Source organism: Lepidothrix coronata, unplaced genomic scaffold, assembly GCF_001604755.1.
Source record: "Lepidothrix coronata isolate B3197 unplaced genomic scaffold, Lepidothrix_coronata-1.0 Scaffold301, whole genome shotgun sequence".
NCBI classification, from domain to species: domain Eukaryota; kingdom Metazoa; phylum Chordata; class Aves; order Passeriformes; family Pipridae; genus Lepidothrix; species Lepidothrix coronata.
In genome coordinates, this window is record NW_016690481.1 from 339,041 (window position 1) to 357,699 (window position 18,659).

Consider the following 18,659-nt stretch of genomic DNA (forward strand, 5'->3'; position numbering starts at 1 on the left):
ACTTGGTGGGAGGCACTTTCGACCATCTCCAGAGGAGATGAAACATTTATCCACCTTATCAGGCAATTATGTACCTTCAGAGGCTCCCTCACTCACTGTGCATCACTGCTTGTCACTTCAGACACCTAAAATACCTTCCAAAATCTGCTCCTCAATTCCTACGTGAAAAGCCCAGCAAGGACACGCACAAGCTGATGGTTTTCACAGAACAGGAACATTCCTGTTGGACTCCTACTGGGGGAAAAAAGCTCTTTACCCAGAGCTGACAAAGATGTTAACAGGTTTGGGGTTGGCTAATGCAAGAAACCACTTGTGGAACTACACTGTGCCCTGGAGGATCAGACCCAGGAAGGACAAACCTCAGATCACAGATTGAGTTAGGCTGGAGAAGACCTCAAGTCCAACCTATGACTGAACACCACATCCTAACCAGACCATGGCACGTTCAGCCCTTCCTTAAAATGTTCCAGGAGAGCAGTGCCAAGAGTCAAACACACAAAGGTGCTTCATCCTAACGGGAAGCCTCATCTTGTCATCACTCTGTCCCTGGAGAGATTTGTTTGTGGCTCTTCCCAACCTACCCGGGAGCCTCTGCAAGCATCCCTTTTCCAGGGCATTTACACCCCCAGCTGCTCCCAGCCCGAGGTGCTGCACGAGGTGCTGAAGGAGCACAGCTCAGCTCTGCACTATCCTGAGAGGGAAAGGCTGGAGAGTGTCCCTGCTTGGGTACAACCCCTCCGAAAGCACTGGAGCTCAGCTCAGTGTCACCGGCAGGAGAAAAACCCTCCCCCTCACACAGAGCTCAGGGCTGAACCAGCAAAGGCAAATTTAGGGACCCTGAAGGCTGAGCACAAATTCCAAGGCCAACAAACAGCCCAGTGATGGACAAAGGAAGGATCCTGTGGAATGGCTGGAGCACCAGACCCTGCTGGGAGCAGGGCTGCTCTTCCAGCCCTCCTGGTCCCACTGGGAACAGGCAGAGCTGCAGCTCCACAGGCTGATGGTGCCCAGGGCCAGCAGCTCCTGCCCCAGGGGGGTTTCACATCATCCCCACCAGGACTGGATAAACAAATCAAGGACTGAGACTGATGCATAGTTAATAACCACACCCAGAGCTAGAGAATCAGGGGTTGAAAACAAGCCATAAATTAGTTCTGGAAGTTATTTTAATAACTTGCCCCCTCACCCCCTCTCCTGTGCTAACAGAGCCTCATGTTCTCATCAAACATGATCCTTTCCCATCCCAGAGGAAAAAGCAGGGCAGCCTGGGAGGGCCCCACAGGAGCCTGTTAATTCATTTTCTCATTAAGCCACACCAACAACGTTTGGGCTTTGCTGTGTTCCAGGAGGGAGCAGGAACTGCTCCACACACAGCTCAAGCCATTTACACAAAATAAAGTGGCCCAGAAGTGTATTACAGCACTGAGCAATTAGAACAACTGCTTGTTTAACCCAAAAGCTCTGTGGAACACACAAACTCATTCTGAAGTGCCATCAAGTGTAAAAATTGATTACAGACTGTTTTCACAGCAATTCCTCTGAGGACAGATCGTTTCTATTGCTATAGGGATACTCACCAAAGGAGCTGAGCACAACCCAGCACCAAGGGACACCCAGAAATCAGCCCTGCTGCTCTGGGCCTCTCTTTTCAAGGCAATAAATAGCCCAGAAGTCCAGGCCTTCCCTCCCACCCAGGTATTATCCAATATTCCCTGCAAGCCTGGCTTAGGTGAGTCAGCGCCCAGCCCCTGTCACTGTCCCCAGGGGACACAGGCCCTTCTCAGAGCTGCTCCAGCCCAGGACAGGGATGGGCCAGAGCAGGAGAAGGTCCTGTGCACACTCCACACCAGCTGACAGCTCCTCACAGCATTCCTGTGCCCCTGTTCCAGCCGTGGAGAGGGCCTGGATTTCAGCTTGGGAAAAAGAAAAGCCATGTGAGCTCTGCCCCAGCTCCAGGGTCCCCCAAGTCTTGTTTAGCAATGGCCAGAGAGCAGAGCTGTGATCACTGCCCAGCACTGCTGCACTACCAGGGCTGGCCTGAGCTCCTGGGATCACCACACACACGCTCTGCTTCTCCTCCTCCCTCTGCTTTGTGCTCCCAGGACAGTGTTCTCTTTCTCAGCTGGACATTGCACCTGGGCTCCCCTGTGTGTCTGCTGGGACACTGCAGTCTGACTCCAGAACTTCTCCTGATATCCTCTGGCAAGGAAAACATTCTCTAGAGCTGGAAGAGCTCAGTCATGTGCCTGGGATGGCAACTCCAACAAACCAAAAACCCCACCTTTTGATTCAAAACCCTGGGACAGATGATTATCAGGCTCCCTTCCAGATTTAGTCATTTAGCATAAAACCAGGCCTTAAATCCCATGTGGAAAAGCAAAAGCAGAGTGCATTCCTTGAGGAAGGGCTGCACACAGAGCCCACCCTTCATGCCTGCTGGATCCCTTCTGCTGGGGAACTCCCTTCCCTCTTCCATGGGAAATGTCACCTACTTTGACAAACCCTGTCTTTACAGTCAAGATGAACACTTTATGTTTTTTCCCTTAGTACTTCAGTGTACATTCTAAGTTTGGGAAGAAAACAAAACAATGGCTTGGGGGAAAGAAAAGAAAACACCACCAGAACACGGGTCAGAGCATCTGCCTGTGTAAACCAGTCCCTGCCTGTGCAAACCAGTACAAGCTTTGCTTTACACATCAGCTCCAGCCCACACAGCAGGAGGGCTCAGGCAGAGCAAGGGGCCACTTTACCTTTGTGAGGCTGAGCTGCAAAAGCTACAGGAGCAAACTCATCCAGGAGATCAGCAGCAGGGTTAGAGAGCAGAGAACAGTCAAGCAGAGAGTCTTCCCCAGTGAGAGAGTCTGGATCCAGGTGAGCATCCCAAGGAAGCATTGAACAGGACACAAAGAGTGTTAGGCTCACATTCCCACATTCCCATTCACACACACTTAGAGCAGAGTTTCAATCCAAGCCATTTCTTGTGATGGAAAACATTCCCTTCAGTGAGGGCAGAGGGGCCCAACACCTCCAGAAACATTTCCCACCTCCTCTGGGATGCCCTGCCCTCTGAAGCTGAACAGACAAGGAAGTCCCACAGGGACAGGTTCAAGGGGGGGCTGTGCAGGGAGGGGAGAGCTGCAAACCAGACATAAACTGCCTGTTTTCAGAGACCTCTGAGAAGAGCTCAAGTCCATCTGCTGTGAAGAGTGGCCTGCTCAAGGCCTGTATGGTGAAAAAGGGGCAGGAATTGGCTGTGGCCATCCTCCCTGGGACAGCAATCAGTCCTAAAGCAGCTCGTGGGAGTGATGCTCCAGCACCTACAGGTCTGTGATGGGGGCTCAGGGAATATGCACCACGGAGCCATGGAATGTTCTGAGCGGGATGGGACCCACAAGGATCATCCAGTCCAACTCCTGGCCATGCACAAACACCCCAACAATCCCACCCCGTGCCTGAGGGTGCTGTCCAAATGCTCCTGGAGCTCTGGCAGCCTTGGTGCTGTGCCCAAACCCTGGGGAGCCAGTTCAGTGCCCAGCCACCCTTTGGGGGAAGAGCCCTTCCCTGAGATCCAACCATTCCTCACAGGCAGACCAGTGACATGGACCTTGGAGGAACCACCCAGAACCCCTCACGGGACACAGGGCAGGCCCAGCTCCTGCTGGTGGGCAGAGCAGTGAGAGGGAGACACTTCCATGGGCACAGCCAGTGCTCCCTGGCTGCCAGACCCCCCTGGCCCCAGCCCATCCTGCCCCACCAACCTGTCCTGGTGGAGGCGACCGACTCGCTGTGGGACACGAGGCGCTGGGGCAGCGGCGCCTCCAGCCCCGGGATCAGGCTCTCCACTGCCACGTCGGGTTTGCCTTTCCAGGGACACAGCAGGGGAGAAGCCAGAGGTTAGTTTGCAAGGACAGGCAGAAGTAGGAGCTGAGGCAGCAGCTGTCTGAAGCCCTTAGTGACCCTGTAATTTGTGTCAGCACAGGAGGCTGGAGTGCAATTAATTTAATCAATTTAAACACAAGGGAAGACTGTAACTCATCAGTGTTTGCTGGGGGTGAGTCTTTATTTGAGTTTATTTATTTGTTTTAATTTATGCAAGCCCAATTTGAAACACCCAGAGCACAGAACAGCAGGTTAATAACACCTGCCCTGCAGCCAAGCAGGAGACTTGGGGCTGGGCAAATATCCACAAGATCCTTGTCCAGGAAAAGGAGAACCCTGACCATGACAGAGTCCCCTTGCAATAGGAGTAACAGGGCATTAAAATACCTGCTTTGGAGCCCTTAGCACGGTCCCAGTTAAGCCTGTAAAAAGCCAAGATGTGGGATCTTTGTTCCCATTTAAGGGGCCAATGGAGCAAGGATTGCAGAGCCAACAGGGAGGTGACAAAGTTTTGGAACTTGACATCTCACTGGAGGGCCCAATCCCCAGTATCCATCTCACCCATCATGTGGAGACAACAGGAGATGTTTACAAAGGCTGGATGCAAAGATTTGGTTTATAGAAACCCCAAAGGGAGGGGAGAGCCATGGCAGGTACCTGCCACAGCAGCCACATGCAGTGACTGTCTGGGTCTCCTCAGGGACCAACAGCAAGGCAATGATCACGTTAAATTAAAGGACAAGGATGCACCCAAATGCTAGAAGCAGAAATGGCCTAACTGGTCAACCTAAGAGAGATTAATGACCATTTCTGTTTTCACAGCAGTGTGTGTGTCTGTGATTTGCAGGATCATTATCTAAGAGCATTCAGACAACTGCCAAAAATTGTAAAAGGGAGCAGAAGTTTTACTGTTACAGTGACTCATTTCCTTCCTCTCTATTCCAAGCCACAGGTTGCAGCCAGCTGGCCAAGGGACCCCGGCTGGGACCCCAACCCACACCATCAGCTGATGGCAGCCACTGAGCCTGCAATTATTTGGCAAGTAGATGAAAATAGGATTCTGCAACGCTCCAGAATCTTAGTCCTGCCTGATGCCTCCTGCATCCAGGCTCACAGCCGCCTAGCATATTATTCCCAGCATTCCCCAGGCCTAGGGAATGCTGTCCTTCCTCCTCCTGCTGCTGAGGGTCCATGGAGAGACAGACCAGCTCAGTGCCTGGGCTGTGCTTGAACACAAAGTCTTGACCAGAAGGGGAGGGATTTTTGGCATTTCCCCTTCAATCAACAATTAACTTTCTTCTACCAAGAGAACACACAAGGCACAGCTGTGCCACGTTGCTGTGCCAGATCAGTACCCCTGGATTCCAGACACAGACACCAAACCTTCACTCCTCAGGTGTTCACCTCATGGAGAAAAGGCAGATCTGTCTCAGCACAACCCACAAGTTCCTGCACGTGTTTCACCAGCAGCAGGGGCTGGTTTGGGAGCTGGGGGGTGCCTGTGGAGTTACCATGCAGGCCAGGCCAGGCCAGGCCAGGCCCAGGGGAGGCCCTGGGTGTGTGGTTACCATTGCCAGCGTCGGCTGTGCTGCCGAAGGGGTCAGCGAGGGGCAGCAGGTCGGGGAGCAGCAGTGCAGGCTCAGGAGATTTGAGTCCCTCAATCAGTTTTTCTGGGTTAAGCAGGAAAAGGAGCAAGGGAGGCAACAGAGAGAAAAAGCAAAAAACAGAAAAAGAAAAGACAACATTAATGAGGTGCTCAGTCCAGGGCTCACGTGGCAGCCTCAGGAGCATCTGAACCACACTGGGTGCAAATGGCTCCAGCACAGGATCCCGGGATGGGATGGGCTGGGAGGGACCTTAAAGCTCATCCAGTCCAGTTCCTGCTATGGGCAGGGACACCTTCCACTAGCCCAGGGTGCTCCAACCTGGCCTTGGACACTTCCAGGGATGGGGCAGCCACAGCTTCTCCGGGAGCCTGTGCCAGGGCCTCCCCACCCTCATTGCAAAAAAATTCTCTCTTTTATCTAATCAAAATCAACCGTCCTTCAGTTTAACACCATCATCTCTTGTCCTTTCACAACAGGCCCCGCTGAAAAGTTTGTCCCCCAGTATAAGACACACAGAGGGCAGCTGCTCTCCAGTGGCCAGGTCACCTAAGGCAGGTGAGAATGTCCTCCCCCTCTGGGTGCTGCTCTCCCCAAGGAGCTTAACTCCATACCCAGAACCTTAACACGACCCACTGAAGCCCAAATTTAAACAATTCTCCCCCCTCTCCCCTTCCTATGCTGGGGATTCCTTTGTTAGTCTTCATCTAATGAGGAGAAACAGCAGAGATGACCAGCTCAGGCATGAGAGCCACAGCTCTGCTCAGGAAGGGAACCTCCGAGCTCTTCAGAGCTGGAGCAAAACCAGAGATGGAGACCCTCCAGCTCCAGCCCTCAGCACCTGCCCTGGGGTCACAGAGCTGCCCAGTCACCAGGCAGTTACTTCACTCTCAGATTTAAATCAGACACTCTCAGCAGCACAACTCCTGAGGTTCCCATTATCCCTCACACAGAGACACTCAGATCACCTGGGCAAGAAGTTAATCTCAGTTATTCATCAGGGGGATGAGTGATTTCCCAATCACTAACCAGGTTTGCAATAACCAGATTAATTACTCAGCTTTCACAAGGGGTGCTGCACAGAACAAGAGGATAAAGAACAATGTCAGGACTTACTAGAAGTAATCACCTGCAGTAGAACAGCTCTGATAACATTTGCTCCACATGGACAAATCTGGCCATTTCAACTTGTTGAAATTACTCCCATTTATAATCTAACATTAGAAAGTTACAAAACTGTTACATGTATATTTTAATTTTTGAGTTCAAAGGCTGGTGTAATTATTTATTATCCAAAGAAAACATGCTCACAACTGCCCAAAAGCACAGGAATCCTGCTCTATAAAAGACTTACCATGCTGAGAACACCAAAGGAAAGCTGAAGTTGCACCGTTATATATATGGTAATAATACCCATGGCTTTTATTGCCCTATAGAAATAATAAAATAACCTGGAGGCTTTGGAACTGCTTATTCAAAGCAGGACAAATTCTACTCCCCATGAAAACCTTCACAAGCCAACACACTAAAGCAACCAGGAGGGGAGGGAAACCTAAAAATCAGCCCAAGAGGCAGCTGTTGGATCATGAAAGGCCTGAAAAAGGTCAGCTGAAAGGAAAAGCCTGATGGGAACAGCAGCCTTAATGTGTCTGAACCCCTCCATTTGTGAGGAACACTCCATTTTAAAAGGTGGAGTTGCCAAACAAAGTCTCTCCAAGTGCAGAGGAACCATCCCTGGCTTCTGTGGCACCAAGAGGGGCTTTTCCCTGGGATGAGGGGAGAGGCTTGGGAGCAGGGCCTTGGTGACAGGGAGGTGTTAATGCTGTCCCCAAAGGGGGCCAGGAAGGGTGGAATGGTCACGGTGTGCTGGGAAAACAACCCGGGAAGGAGCCGTGGGGACAGCGGAAGGGAACAGCCCAGCTCAGAGCAGACCCTGCCCAAGGCTGTCAGTGCCCAGCTCCTCCCAGGGCACTGCACCAACCTGCATCTTCAAACCCACACAGCCAGCACTCATTCCTTCCTCATCCCATTCCCAAGGGTCCTGCTCCTGGAATTCTCCCTCCTCCCCTCCCCTCTCAGCAGTGTCCTCCTGTCTCACAGCACAGACTGTCCCTGTGGCACAGTGGCACAGCCCCTGGGCAGGCACTGGAGCTGCCTGGTGAGCTCAGCCACGCTTCTGAACCACACACAAATCACAAGAACAAACATGCTCTTCTCCCTACAGGTTCACCTTCCCTCCTGTCCCCCAGGCCCAGCTGGTTTTAAGCAAAGCTTTAGGCTGTCAGTGGTTCTTTGTCTGATTTTGTTACTTGTCTCATGAGATCTCCTCTGCTTCCTGCTCTGCTGGTGCTGAGCTGTCCATGCTGCTTCAGGCAGCCACTGCAGCCCTCAGTGCACAATTAAAAGGAACTTTTATTTATCCCTTTTGAGTGACGCTGAGGAGTCCAACAAAAACAAGAAGGTGGCAGGAGAGATGGGAAAGGAGGTAAAGTAACAAAAACCAAGTGCCTCAGCCTAGCTTGAGGCCCAGCAGTTCATTCCCTGGTTTCTGGGCTGTGTTGCATCTTGTACTAACCTGTAGGAGTAAGAGATGAAGTAAAGGAACAGTTTTGTTAAGTGGTGTGAACTTCACCTTCAACAAGGAGCAAAGGAAAGGTTAGAGAATTCCCAGTGAAATCCATCTGTGTTAATCAGCAGGAATTCCTTCTCCACAGGAGTGAGGGCTGCTCTCCTCAGCACAACATGCTTATAAAGAACACCCTTGCTAAAGCAAGGTTTTCTGAACCCACAGTAGACGCCCAAGCCCAGAACACCTCGTGCCTCTGCAGTGCCAAACAAGCCCAGCTCCAGCTCTGCTTCCCCACAGCTCCAGCATGGGAGGGATCTCCTGCTCCTTCCCTGGGCACAAACACAGGCAGCTGCAGTTTAACCACAGCCAGATCTGGAAAGATTGTCACAATCCCTTGTGACAATGAACTGCAGCTTGGGTCCTACCACCCAGGGAATTCCCTTTAGTTTCCAAGGGAAAAGCTGCTCCACCTGCACGTGGAGTCCTGGCTGAGATGGGGAGAAGCCAGCAGGAACCAGACTGAGTAAAGAAAGAAAACTGGGATAATTACTCTCGTTCCTGTGACCTGTGCAAAGACAGCAGTGCCAGTCACATGTGCACAAAGTGCCCACCAGCTGCAGAACAGACTCCATGGGCAGAGCCCCAGCACGGGGCACATTCCTGCCTTGGCAGAGAGATGTGGGTGACAGCCTGGGCAGGGACTGCTCTGGAATATCCCCTCCCTCCTGCCATCCTCACACACACCTTCTGCTGGGGGAACCAGCACTCCTGGGGGGGAAACCAGCACTGGGGGGAAAGAAACCAAGAGAGATGTTCTGCCACTACAGCCCCACTTTCTGGTGACTCCTCAGGTGTGTGGGCACAACCCCAGGCTGGTTTTAGGAGAGGTCACGATGGCAAAGATGCAGCAAACAGCAATGGAACAAGAAATAAGAGTAACTCCCTCGATGCTGCAGTTTCAGGACTCATCACAACCAGTTCTGTGCATGGATGAAGCTCAGAGTGGAGGGTGACAGGACAACACCATCTGTATCAATCACCATGCAGGGAAACTCAGGGGTTTGGAGTATCACAGGTGCCTCTGCCTCAAATCCAAGAGACAAATGCAGATCATTCCCACACAGACACACGAACAAGCCCGAGGATAAACAAGGTTAAGACAATGTAACCCCACACAAAGGTATTTGATCTCATACAGCTCCTGGAGAGCTCCCAGGATGGGCTTTCATCAGACTCCAGCTGAGAAAGGTGAGGTTTAACCTACAACTGTGTTCCCACATGGAGCTATCCCCAGTCAGCCTCCCAAAAACCTGCCAGATGCTTCCCAGGTCACAGGAACCGACCCTGTCCCAGGTTCAGGAGAAGCTGGCCAGGGGTGTTTCCTTTGCTGTTGGATTTTCTGCCGTGGCCATTTCCAGCCCTGCCAGGGCTGTGCAGCCCCAGTGAGGAGCAGGGCTGGGCAAGCAGGGCATTAGCAAGCCTTGAGAAGGTGTCTGAGCTTAGAAGCACACAGGGGGATTAGAAAGTGCCCCATCAACCCTCTCCAGAGGTAAAGCCCAGCCACACACTGCAGCCTTTGGATGAATATTTCACGTTCTTCCCAAGTTCCATGCTCCTCACAGTAAGAAGTGCCAGATTGTTTCCTGTCAGAGCAAGGAGAACTCTCTGCAGGCAAAGCAAAGCAAGATCTTACAGCTAAGGGGGTGTGGAGGACCCTCAAATGCCTCATGCTGGTGGCTTCAGAGACCGGAAAATTAAATCACTTCCTCCAGGAATGAAAGCAAGAGCCTTTCCTTTGATTTGTACCAACATAAGAAGGAAATGAAGCCACTGAATTAACTATGGATTCGTATCTTGGAACAAGCAAACACGTTCAAAGGCCATGCAGTGGTTGAGAAGCACAGCTTTGGACTATCCACTGAGAAAATGCTGCCCTGTGTCTTCAGATCCCTGTTCTACCACATGCACAGGTCTGACTGAGGGTCACCATCAGTCAGTTTGCACAGACTTTGCATCTGCAGCACCACCACTCCAGACTCTCCACTGACATGCTGCAGTTATTGGGGGCCACACACCCCTGAAGCAACAAAGAAAATGCAAAAAGCACTTTAAGAAGGACTAGAGTTAGGAAAAAATATAAATCAAGAGAAGAGGGAGGCAAATGGGCTTATAGTCAGAGCAGGCTATTAGAGAGAAAAAAGATTCCTGAGAAACTTGCAAGTTAAAAAGGGAAGGGAGGCAAAAATGTGCCCCGAGCTGAGAACACACTGAACAAGATGCACCATCTCCAAGGCAAGGAGGGGCAGCAGCACCACACACAGCAAGGCTGTTACTCACTGCAGGACTGGAGGGAGAGCAAAGGGAAAGACAGCTCAAGAGAGGACACAGCAGAGTCCTTTTCTTCGGGTGGCAACTGGGAAAGAAAGACAAGGTTGTAAAACTGCTGCTGGGTGAGCTGTGCTGGGAGCAGGAGGGCAATCACCCCGTGGGCAGGGATCAGGCACTGGGGACGTTTCTGCCTCCTGACTGAGCCAGTGCTACAGATTAGAGGAGGTCCTGAATGTTATTCAGCAACAGAGGACTTGGGCTGACCAAGGAAGGCACTGGAGTTTAATTTTCCTAATGGGCTTGCTGTGAAATGGGATTGTTTCTTACAGAGCACAAACAGGAAGAGAAGCTGAATAAAGGCAACTGGAATGCTCCAAATACACAGGACTTTGTAAACACCATGGAGGATAACTGGACAACATTTAACAGTGGCTCCTTAAGAAATCAAAATCAAGTAATTTTAGTTTCACACTCAGGATCTCAAATATTTGTAAAATAATAAATTATACCCCCTCAGATCAAGCTCAAAGCCCTGGCAGAACAACACTAGATGCTGTTTACACTCATTTAGTTGTGATTCCCAAGGTCTGTTGGCCCCAAATCACCACAACACCATATTGTCCTCTCAGTTAATGCAGCAATTAACCATCAAGTTCCCAGATGAGTAACTGCCTTTTTGCATCTTCCCAACTCAAGATGCAAACTCAGATCATTAGTACACACCAATATGTGGCTGTGCATGTCTGTAATTACTTTATCTCAACGTGTCATCTTGGGACAAATAAATTCTCATTGGAAATACAGGTTTTGTTACAGTTGCTGTGAACACTCTGACATAGATGGGCACCCAGTTATCAGAATTTATGGGCCTGGGGCAGAGTTATGCTGATTAAAAACATCTCATCAAGTATTTTGTGCCACGAAATAAAAGACCCTCCTGCATCAGTAACAGTGGCCCTGTCACAGCAGCCGAACTCGTGTGTTTTGACAAGGCTGTCGGTGCTTTCGGTCCCAGCTTGTGCTTCCAGGTGCCACAAACTGCCACTTCCAGCACCCTCATCTCAACACTTCACAGTTCTGTCCCACTTCCAGCTCTTCAACCATTGCAAAAACCTGACCCTCCCCCCAGCTCTCTGGGCTGCCCTGGGACAAAGCTGGGGCCCAGCTCCTGAAGGCCACACATTCAACACAGTGAGAAGAGTCATTTCTTTGCTTAAAACTCTGCTTTTTGAAGCCAATTCCATTTTGAGCAGGAACGGTTACCAGGGCCCCACATTGCTGACCAAATCTTTAGATCAGGCTGGGGGGTGGGCATGTTTTGTTTGGAGGTTGCACTGCAGGACATCTGCTTCCTTACCCTGATGAGCATCCTCAGGGTAACGTGGAAACACACCAGTCCATGAGCATTTGTAAGGAATAAGAAGGCAAACATCATCCCTAAAGTGCTGTTTAAAGGTTTTGGAGAACCCCAACGTGACACTAAGCAACAGTGTTTGCCTTTCCATGAAAACCAAGAGTTCAGTGTGTGCCCAGTTCCCTGGCCTGGGCATCCTCCCTCAGCTATCCCTGAATGGTTTCTGAGCTGTGCTGGATGTGGAATTCCTCTCAGTTTGTATTTTTTAAGGGCAAGACAATGTGGCAGAGGCTGGTTGGTGCTGCTGCTCCTCAAACAAGTCAGTCCCTCCACCACAGACATGTCTGTCTCTCAGCTGCAGCTGATGCTGAATTACTGCAGGGAGGAAAGGGTTGTGTAAATTCACAAAGAATGATCAAAGCTCTGTTAAAAAAGGGGTGAAAAAGATTGACTCCTGGTGCCACAGTGGCATTGAACTCAGTACTGACACGGAGTTTATCTGGAAATAAGACAAGGAGATGCCCCTTCCACCCCAAAGCAACCAGCCCCAAACAACTGAAAGGGACAGTTTTGGCAGTATCTCAGAGGGCATTTCCCTGGGCCCAGCCAGCACTTATCAAAATCTTGATGTGAGCAGATGCTTCTGAAGTCAAAAGCATGTGTGTGAAACCTCATCTAATGGATGGCTGACATGGGTAACCACGTCAGGACAGCATTTAACACTCCAACTGCAGTGGGAAATAAGGGACATGGGCCAGAGCAGCAGCACCAGGGGCTCTGGGTCAAACCTCTCAGACAAAGCTCTGCAAAGCAGGTTTAGAAATCCCAGACTTGGGACCACTCAGGGAGCAAAACCTCAAGGACAGAGACTTGTCCTGAACTGAGTTTAATTTCAGGTGCATAACTCAGTTTAATTCCTCCAGAACACCTTCTGCAAAGAGCAGCCCCCTGAGCTCCAGGAGCTCGATTCCTGGGCACAGACACTCAGTGGCCCCACGCAGAGTCACCACTGATCAACACTCCATTAGGATTAGTCAGTGCTGACTCCTGCAATAAGCTCATTAAGAACAACTTGGCTCATTTTCCTGCACATACACAAGGAAAAATGTTTTCAGCATGAATATTTAATTCCTCCTTATTTTAACAGATGTTTTGCCATATTTTCACATCCCCCTTGCCAGCTCCTCTCACTAGTTACAATTCCATTAAGAATTGCAGCCAGTCCACACTGGAGGAGGAGAAACACTGAAAACCATCCCACTGCCCCCTGATGACATCTGTCCTTCTGAGCACGCAGAGGGAAGGGGAGAGGCCCAGGAGGGCTCTGGCCAACACCCAAGTGATGCCACCCACACCTCCAGGTGCCACAGGGAGCAGGGCTGTGCTTTAGGCAGAGAAAGCAGCTGAGCCTTAGCCAGTCCTTCAGCTGCTGCAGGTCTGGAGGGCAGAGAACTCCCAGAACTGGCTCTGTGTGACAAACAGGGAAAACACCCAATAAAACCTCACCTGGGTACTGAAAGCCCTCCTCAACAACACTGCCCTTGCCAGCACAGGGTGAGGGCTCACACTGGAACTTCTGCAAGGGCTGTCCATCCTCCCAGCCTATAAAGACTAAGGTAAAATGTTTTCAAAGCAAGGACATGCACTATTATCAAGGTTTTCTCAGGAATAAAAATACTCCAAATGAAAGGAAATATTCAGTAAGAAATTCAGCTGCTCCTGCAAAGAACTGAGGCAGCTTGGTGAGGTGCAACTGGAGATGTTGTGCAACTGGAGGTGAGGTGCAACTGGGAGACTGGAGTCACTCCCAGCTCTGCTGACTCACAGGGCACCACTAAAACTTCTGTTCACCTGCAGTCAGCACACCCCTCTCTGTGCTGGGGGATGGTTCTGCACAGGTAACACAGAAGAACAAAGAGGACTCCGTCCTACGTGACAGACACAGACTCAAAACCTGAGTCCAATCCCAGGATTTTTATCTTTTCTGTTGAATTTACAAGTGCAGGCAAAACCCTCTTGGTTTTGAAAGCTAAGGGTAAGTCCACAGATCTGGCCCTTGAAAACACTTATGAGCTCCTGGCCTCAAGTTTTATGTTAAAAGGTGAAAAATAAACGAGAGATGCCTTGGCAGGAACCTGCAGGAAGCCAACACAGCCACATCTCCTGCGTCCCCTTGGCCCCAGGGAAGGGGATCCACTGAGCTCAACGGGACCAGACATGGGGAGAGCAGCAAGAGAGCACAAGCACAACCAGGCAGGGCCAGCCCTGTGGGCTGAGCAGCCTGGCACCACAGGAACTGCACCAACTGCTGCTCTGATGAGCTGCCCCCAAGGGCAGGGCTGGCAGGCAACTCCTCCACAGGGTTCCTCTGCCACAGAGAATTCCAGAGCTCCCCCAGCTGGAGCTCACCTGCTGCTCCCTGGGGCTGTGCTCTGTGGAAACGCAACAGGCAGCAAGGAAAACGTCCTGGGGTGCAACTGTGAGAGCTGGGAATGAGGCTGGCAGGGAATTACACGGTCTGGGTGACAGACTTCAACCAGGAAAAACAGCACTTCCAATAGCACTTGAGGGGGGAAGGAAAATGTGCAGTCAGGTGCCTCCTGTGGGCTCTTTTCAAGTCACAGCTGGGCAGGTCACTCCTGGCACATGCCCACACAGGGGACAAAGCCTCCAAGTTCCTTCTACCCTCAAACTGCAGCATTTATGTAAAATCCCTTTTGGACCAAACCACACTCCTCATGCTCTTTGAGCATCCACCAGAAGGAAGCAAGTTCCTCAGACTTATGGACAAAAAGGGATTTGCTCAGCTCTCCATGAAGAGATGTCACCTTCACAAGCACGTTTTGGTTTGGGTCCTCTACTGTCACAGCCCAGTGATCCCCAGCCTGGGCTAAGGACAAGGGTGGGAGCTGCCACGAGCACTTGTCTGGGGCTCACTGACAAGGGACCTGTCACACACAGTCACTGGAGGGCTTAGAGAGACTCCAAGATAAAAACATTCCCATTTTCCAAATCCCACCAATTTGCAAATAAGCTCCTAAGCACTTACATAATCTTGTGCTAAAAAGTGTTGGCTGCTGCAGGCAGAAATGTGCACAGAGGAAAGACAGAAGCAGCACTGCAAAGGAAATGGAAATAGCACCAACTGCACCAGAAAACTTTGCCAAATCAGAAAAGGTCACATGTAACTTGTGCTTCACATGATGCATGAATTGGCAGCAGGCTGTGGAAGCCAAAGAAACATGGACTCTTCCAGGAAAGAAGGATTAACAACAATAAAACCTACAATTTCAAAGCTGGAGACCAATTTGAAAAGAGCTTAGGTCAGAGGAGGTGATTAATTACCTGATGGTTATTTTTTCACAGAATCATGGAATGGTTTGGGTTGGAAGGGATTGTAAAGCTCATCCAGTGCCACCCCCTGCCATGGGCAGGGACACCTTCCACCAGCCCAGGTTGCTCCAAGCCCTGTCCAACATGTCCTTGGACACTTCCAGGGATGGGGCAGCCACAGCTTCTCTGGGCAGCCTGTGCCAGGCCCTCCCCATCCTCAGAGGGAGGAATTCCTTTCCAATATCCCATCTAACCCTGCTCTCTGGCAGTGGGAAGCCATTCCCCCTTGTCCTGTCCCTCCAGGCCCTTGTCCCAAGTCCCTCTCCAGCTCTCTTGGAGCCCCTTTAGGCCCTGGAAAGAGCTCTCAGGTCTCCCCAGAGCCTTCTCTTCTCTTCCCCCAGCTTTCAGTTTTTCCTCCTAGAAGAGGTGCTCCAGCCTTTGAATACTGAACCTTTAAAGACACCAACACTGCTGGCATCAGGAACAAGGAGACAACCCTGGGGTGTGCCAGGAAAACCAAGCACACACATCAGCACTGCCCCCAGCTCAGCTGAGCCTGTCAGTGCCCAGCCCCACTGGCTGAGCCCAGGATCTCAGGGTGCCTGGAAACAGAACCAGAACATTAGGAGGACAAAACCAAGCCCAAGACTCTGCCCCCCTCCACAAACTCTGCTCTGTTACCTGGCGTGTCGGATAACGGGAGAGGAATGAAAGGATCAGGCACAGTCAGAAGAGGAGGGCTAGAGTCCAAACTCAGAATGTCTTTCGTTTTTTCAGCTGGGAGAGAAAAGGAAGAGAAAAGGCAGAGTGAAACAGAGAAGAGGAAAGCAGAAGGCATCGAGCAGTCTCAGCACAGGCACAGCTCAGTGTCAGAGCCCAACAACAGCCTGACAGAACAACACACACACACTCAAATCCAGTTTATGTTGCCAGTGAAAAGACTAAAAAACCAAACAACAAAACCAAACAGCTATTACCATGTAGCTCTCCAACACACTTTAACCGACAGATCTCAAACCACTCCCTGGCAGGGAAGGCCTGTTATCTCCCTTCACAGCAGCACAAAAGGTGAAAAGCCTCAGCAGAGGATACACAGCCCACATCAGGCCTCTGTGTCTGGAATAAAAGATGCAGTATCTTGTACCAGACAGGCCTGGAGAGACTCCTGTGTTTGAGGAAAGAAAGAGAAGGGTTGGAAGGGTCCAGCCCAGCACCGAGGTTTCCAAGACACCTTCCTGTGCAAAGCCCAGGACAGGAGAGTCGAGGGCACATTTCAAAGACAGCCACTGAAAGAACTGAACACAGAACAGTGACTGGAAAGCCCAGAACGTGCAGAGGCTCCTCAGGCTTTCAGAAGGTACATTACAGCTGAGTCTGGGGCTGCTGCTGCCCAACACCCCTCCACAAAGGCTGATGGAACACCATAAATTGCTCACAGCTGGACAAATGCAGAAAGCAACTCCCCAGAGCACTCCTGTTCCACGGACTTAACTCCTTGACTCTCAGGTAAGAGCCGACAGTACCAAGCTCAGTCACAAAGCTCCTCTGAAGCTCCTTTTATAAACAGAAATAAGTGTAAATGAATCTGTCACTTCCTGCTCCACAAAGGATTCTTCAGTCTCTTCCCAGACTCCTCTCACCAAGGGCTGTTTTGCTCTCATGGGGAGGCATCAAACATTTGTCACCAGTAACAAGGGCTGCCCAAGGTAGGGAGAGGATCACTGGCATTTGGAGCTCCTGAAGCAGCTTTCCTACACTGTGCTTGGCAGGTCTGGGCTGCACTCAGTGAGAGCTGATGCTGAACAACTACAAACAAGCAGCAGCATTCACTGAGGTTTTTGGGCTGCTCAGGGCAAAACCTTGGGACCCAAGGACCAGAGGAGACCCCAGACAAGGTCCCACATGCAGAGGCCTCTGCAGAGCAACCCCTCAGACCAGCCAAGGACTCAGGGCCTCTGGACCCACACAGCACAGCCAGTGCAGAACTCACTGCCTTCATCATTTCACATGTCAATTATGAGACTGTGCTGTCCTCTGAGGACTTTCCCTGCTCACTCATCCCTGCCAGCCTCCTGCAGCAGAGACATTCCTATCCCTGCTCCTCTCCTCCTTCCAACAGCTCGACAGCTCCAGCGTGTCCGACCAACGTCTCCGAGGCCAATTCCCTCAGTGCACAAAACATGTTTTACCTCTAATTATGAGCTCCATGGAACTCCAACACACTAAGGAGCTTTCTTGTGAACTTAAGGGGCTCACTTAGTTTCTTTCCTCACCTCTGCCTACAGGCAGTGCCTCCTGCCTCTGCCACCCAACTGTGACAAGGACACACAGTCTTCTACCTTTCCTTTCTACTGCAGTGCCAACCTATTCCCTACAGCTCTTGGTGCCAAGGCCCAGCTCAGTTGATATCAGTTTTACTTCCCTTTCAAAGAGATCATGACCAAGAGCTGCTGTTTTCCTGCAGTTCACGTTCACACACTCACCTGACCCGGCAGTGAAGGAGGAGCCCCCGAACGCGTCTGCCTGGGCTGCAGACGAAGCCGGCTGGAAACCTGGAATCAGGTTCTCTGTGGAACTGCCCACCTTTTCTGGAGCTTTCCCTGAAATGCCAGACACTGAGTTAGGGGAAAAGCTTCCATTCTGAAAGCAGGCTGCTTATCTATATTGGTTAGGACACTATTTCAGTGAGTGACTTAAGCCCCTTCCTGCAAATTCCAGCTTGCAGATGAAGCAAAGTTTAAGCTACAGCTACAAACAACTGAGCAGGGCCAGTGTAAAAGCAGCTGGTACCTCTGCCTCTGAGGTACCACTGAACTGCTGAGCAAACAGAAGGGAAGTGGGAAGGAGGATCACAGTAATAAGGAGCACCTAAGGAACACTGGACCAAAGCATCACCATTCCCTTCCCAGAGCAGGCAGGTGTTAAACCATCCCCACGGACCTACCATCACCCAGCTTTGCAAAGTCCTTGTTCAGCAGCTCCTCAGCTGTGAGCTTGGAGAAGTTATCATCATCAAACGGGTTCCACGTGGACACGTCGGGTGGGTTGTAGACATTCTGCTGAGAGGTCCTTGGGGAGCCCGAGGGTGTGGTGGAAGCAGATCTGGATGTGATCACCCCAACCAAACAAGTCATTAATAACCCATCTGAAATCCTCTGGCCAGCACTACCAGCTGCTCCAAGCTACTGCATTGTAATTACTTCCTAACTGAAACACTCAGCACCAGTTGCTGCACTTGCATGTCCAGAAATCCGGGAACAGTTTAGCCTGAGCTGCTCCTCAGCTGGATGAGCATCTTGGTCTCAGGGGTTAAAACAAGCATCCCCTTAGAAACAATCACCTGCAGTGCTCAGGTGAAGGTTTCTTGCCTGCAGATACTACAAAAGTGACCTGGCAAGTACTCCTGGGGAATTACAGAATCATTAAGGTTGGAAAAGACCTCCAGGATCATCAAGTCCAACTCCTAGGAAGCACTGATGCCAAACAGGAAGCGTGAGGAGTGCACCAGGGCTACTGGTGAACAGCTGAAATGACACTGGCTGATCCATGGGAAGGCCCTGGGCTTTGGGAGGGTGTGGAACGCCCCAGAAGG

General features: G+C 50.9%; 1 protein-coding gene across 1 annotated transcript in view; it reads right to left on the bottom strand.

Annotated features, from left to right (window-relative positions):
* Nucleotides 1-18,659, bottom strand: part of AAK1 (AP2 associated kinase 1) — an 83,163-nt gene that overhangs the window by 15,677 nt on the left and 48,827 nt on the right. The window contains exons 14-19 of the mRNA XM_017837330.1: nt 18,012-18,169; nt 17,551-17,667; nt 15,749-15,844; nt 5,448-5,549; nt 3,759-3,860; nt 2,751-2,861 (exon numbers count right to left, since the gene is read on the bottom strand). Of these exons, the coding sequence (XP_017692819.1) occupies nt 2,751-2,861; nt 3,759-3,860; nt 5,448-5,549; nt 15,749-15,844; nt 17,551-17,667; nt 18,012-18,169 (686 nt within the window). The remainder of the gene's footprint in view (nt 1-2,750; nt 2,862-3,758; nt 3,861-5,447; nt 5,550-15,748; nt 15,845-17,550; nt 17,668-18,011; nt 18,170-18,659) is intronic.